The 4,262-nt window shown below is 39.2% G+C and overlaps 1 protein-coding gene across 2 annotated transcripts; it reads right to left on the reverse strand.

The window, feature by feature from the left end:
* Positions 1-26: 26 nt before the first annotated feature.
* LOC108157954 (cytochrome P450 9b2-like) lies at positions 27-4,041 on the reverse strand. Of its 2 annotated transcripts, none has more exons than XM_017290099.2 (2): positions 3,553-4,041; positions 27-140 (listed from the first exon to the last, which is right to left on the reverse strand). In XM_017290099.2, exons 1-2 carry the CDS (start codon positions 4,024-4,026, stop codon positions 54-56), a joined length of 561 nt encoding a protein of 186 aa, XP_017145588.1. In that variant the 5' UTR covers positions 4,027-4,041; the 3' UTR covers positions 27-53. The 2 variants fall into 2 exon arrangements, 1 of the variants encoding a protein (XP_017145588.1); XR_004472314.1 differs by lacking the exon at positions 3,553-4,041 and adding an exon at positions 234-731 and having other exon boundaries at positions 48-140.
* Between the last annotated feature and the right edge of the window lie 221 nt (positions 4,042-4,262).

The following is a 4,262-nucleotide window of genomic DNA, read 5'->3' on the forward strand; positions in this document are numbered from 1 at the left end:
GCAATTGCGCGACGCGACAATTTATACCCGCCGAAATATACATATATGTATGTTTACTCGTAACTAGTATACCCGTACGTGTTCTGTTCTCCACAAGTATTATTCATCAAAGCTCTCATGCTCTCTGATTGTTGCTGTTTCTGTTAGGGATATAAATATGTGTAGGTAGATAACTCGCACTCTCTGTTGTCAATATTTTTTCGTAGCGGAATTGGAGAGAACAACACCCTTACCCTTTCAAACTGTATTTTAACTTTGATCAGCAGGGGTTACTCTATTGTACGATATCACAGAATACATCGTCACTGCTGTATTGCTTATTAAAACCATAATCATTTAATTATTATAATCCAATATCAAAATGGGATCATAACATTGTATGTTTCGATTAACGCGTCAACCTCCGAAGCACTTTTTCTGAATTTGTTTTGAATTTCGCAACTAATAAACAGGTTTCTCAGCATTGAGCAAAGCTCTTAGCTCAGAGAATGTTCTGATAAGAAAGCTTCGAAATGGCTTTCACTCTCTACTTCCCTCCTCTCTCTTAGTGTTTGTCAATATCTTAACGCTTGCTTATCAATTACCTATCATTTGCCTAGAAACATAATCTTATCTTGAGCAACAAACAAGTATTTATTCATAATCGAACAAAGTTTGACCACTGAAATCTGAGTTCAATCCACTCAACACTTTTCATTTCAGTTGGGAATTGAGTGTTATCTACCGAAATTAAGTGATTCATTGATAGTAGAAGACCATTTAGTCGCTAAGGGAAACTATAGGAAAAGAGTACACCCAGATACTTACCGGGCAATGCATATTCGGATCAATCTATTAAGAACTGTTCTAATTATAAAATGTTTTGATACTTTTAAAATCAAATTGAATAAACACTTTTTCCCCACTCTACATATCTAATAGCACTATGTTTAGCTAAATATACAATAAGCTAATGTTTTGGGTACCCAAGCAAAGATAAATCGATTTATGATTTATGATACGTTCAGGTAATAAAATCCACTATTGCTATCAGTTGCTTGCATATCATAAGAATATTTTATTTCCAATCAAGCTGATGCAATGGGATATTTGAAGAGATTAGAGTAGCCAAGTCCTGATAACAAATTAATTTATTCATAGTTGCAAGTTTCTAATGCTTATCAGTATTAATCAAATCAACCCCTCTTCTGAAGCAACAAAATTTAATGGGTGATATTTATTTATTTATTTATTAAATTAACAATTATCTGCCAATAATGGGCTTAGATACTAAATGAACTAACGATAAATAAAAGAGAGGAGGAAAGAAAAGAATTTACAAGTTTGCTCACATTATTAGTTCAGATAATTATAAATATGAAGTGCTAAAATCTGGATGGATTGATATCAGGCGATAAGATATGAAAAAATTAATTATAATTATGTCTTAAAACCCTAAAAGGAGAATGCTGGGCGTAGTTTGACCTACAGGGCTTAGCGGATAGGCCGAAAAGTAGGGGTAGGTCTAAGTGGAACCGCAAAGGCAATCTGACCCAAGAGAGTTTGGGAGTCAACAGTCCCGAGAAGGAGCTTGTGCACGTACTGCTCGTGCCAATAATATATGGTGCAATAATATATTAGTATATTAAAACGGTTTTGCAACAAAAGTCTATTTCAAAAAAAAAAATGTTGCTTACTATGTTTTCGAAAAACTGGTCGAAAGTGGTATATTTATGACTGTTTGTCCGTCCATCCGTCTTGATGAGCACCTAGATCTCAGGATCTAACAGCTAGTGCAACCAAATTTTGTATCCATACTCATGTTATATTACAGTGCTTCCTTCCGGCTCCGGCACAAGAAAACATAAAACGCAGAGTTATAGAGAATAATCATAACTACCAGATTGCTGAATCTGGTTTAGATCGGATCACACACAGCTTCCTCTGGGAAGCGGGATATAAAGGCTATTTTTAGTGGGAGAAGATAGAGAGAGACAGATGCAGCGGAATGAAACACTAACAGAAATATTAAATGTAAACAGGTAAAATACTACTAAATTGTAGTCAAAAAGGTGATTAGGTGAAAAGGGGTAACGAAATGCCGGAATTAATATTAGGACATAATTAGCACCCGTGGGTCCCATCTTTCTCCCTATGTTTTTGCCTCTTATTTCAAGTGCTGACAAAATAGAGAGAGATCGCGGCCTGAGTTGGCTTTCCTACGCAAAGATAACCAAAGTAAGCGAGAGCACATGCAGCGCTGTCAACAAAAGATGAATTTCAATCTATTTCTACGGCCAACAAAAGAATCTCCGAAAAATTACTTATTTTTTGCAATAATCTAAAATGGAATGGCAAAAGAAGAACTCGAAAAAGCAAAACCGAAATCTTCCAAAAAACCAAACGAAAACGAGAGGGAACGTTGTGAGTTGCTGCGGACACCGCAACTCTACATTTATACCCGACACTTAGTCAGTATGGCTCTCCTCCGGCAGACGCCGCGAATATTAAACGACACGACAAAGAGTGCGTGCGAGAGAGACAGAAAATCAGTCTGAGCGTGACGTCGGGCGCTGCGTAGCCACTGCAAATTGATTTGTTCCTATTGGCTATAAAAATGATCCGATCTGATCCAGATTCAGGAATCTGATAGATATAGTCATTATCTATGATTCTGCGTTTTTAGTTTTCTCGAATGTGCAATATTGTGGATGCAACAGATTTTCGTTCTTTGTGGGGGCGGATGGTGGTGAGGCGAAATTTTGAGATAAACGTTTTATAGTGAGATCTAACAGGAGTCCGGATACCAAATTTGGTTACTCTAGCGTTAATAGTCTCTGAGATTTTTGAATATCCCCAGATTTTCGTCCTTTGCGGGGGCGGAAGGGGGTGTGGCGAAATTTTGAAACAAACTCGTCTCGGTCCGATATATTAGGAGTGTGGATACCAAATTTGGTTGCTCTAGCTTTTGTAGTCTCTGAGATCTAGGCGCTAATGTTTTACTCTAAGCAAAGCCGCCTATGCTACGTGTGTGTTAGAGAGAGACAGGGCGAGAAAAAATGAAATTGTTTTCTTGATGCTGGCTATAATAATAATACGATCCAATTCAGATTCTGCAGTCTTAAAGATATGGTCATTCTCTACAATTCTACGTTTTTGGTTTTCTCATATCTTTAAAATTGTGGATGCCACAGATTTTCGTCCTTTGTGGGGGCGGAAGTGGGCGGGGCGAAGTTTTGAAATATTTTTGTAGCAGTGACATATCACAGAAATCTGGATCCAAAACATCGTTGCTCTAGCTCTTATAGTCTTTGAGCACTAGGCGCTGAAGGGGACGGACAGACGGACAGACGGACGGACGGACAGACGGACAGACAGACAGGGCTCAATCGACTCGGCTATTGATGCTGATCAAGAATATATATACTTTATGGGGTCGGAAACGATTCCTTCTGGACGTTACACACATCCACTTTTACCACAAATCTAATATACCCCAATACTCATTTTGAGTATCGGGTATAAATATCTATCAATTTCCATACAGTATGAACCATTTTATAAATAACTCACAAGGAACACCTTCGGAATGAGGGTGGCGAGCAGGAACTTGAACAGCTGCGATCCTCTGGAGAAAGTGAGAGACTGACCGATTTGGTAGAACTCATTATCAGGGCTCTCAAAAGAGTTCACCTTCAGCCCGAAGGCGGTGGTGGCTATCAGATCATTCGATAGCTTGTTGCAAAGCACTTTCATGTCCACCTCGAGGCCCTCTCCAGATTTAGAACCATCCGATAGTCGGGACAAGTGTTCGAGACACTTCCCAAAACTGTCGTTCATCAGGGCGAACATGCTGCGCATCTTGGCTGCCGTAAAGACCGGCGTCAGGGTGTTTCTCATGTGCTTCCACCGCTGATCTCTCATCACGCTCAGCATGTCGTTGAGGAGACGCTCGTTGCTCTCTAAAAAGAGCTGATGGTTCGGAAAGTGATCAAAGTCCTTGATGCAGATCTTCTTGATTATTTCGGGATCCTTTAGCTGGATCATGATAAATTAAAAAAGTCCAACAACTATGCTGAAAAGTTTTTTATATTATTCCCACCCTGATCGGTGTCTTACAAATATATCACTTACAGATTGCCAAAAAATGGACGGGGCTTCTCAAAGTAAACACCCCGATCATCGAATGCTCGGTGCGTCGCTGTAGACCACTTGTATATAAGCACACCCAGGACCAGAACGGCCAGACATATTCCCACGAAAACCATTACAAGTTTTTTTTT

The sequence above is a fragment of the Drosophila miranda genome, chromosome 3 (assembly GCF_003369915.1).
Source record: "Drosophila miranda strain MSH22 chromosome 3, D.miranda_PacBio2.1, whole genome shotgun sequence".
In the NCBI taxonomy this organism is placed as follows: Eukaryota; Metazoa; Arthropoda; class Insecta; order Diptera; family Drosophilidae; genus Drosophila; species Drosophila miranda.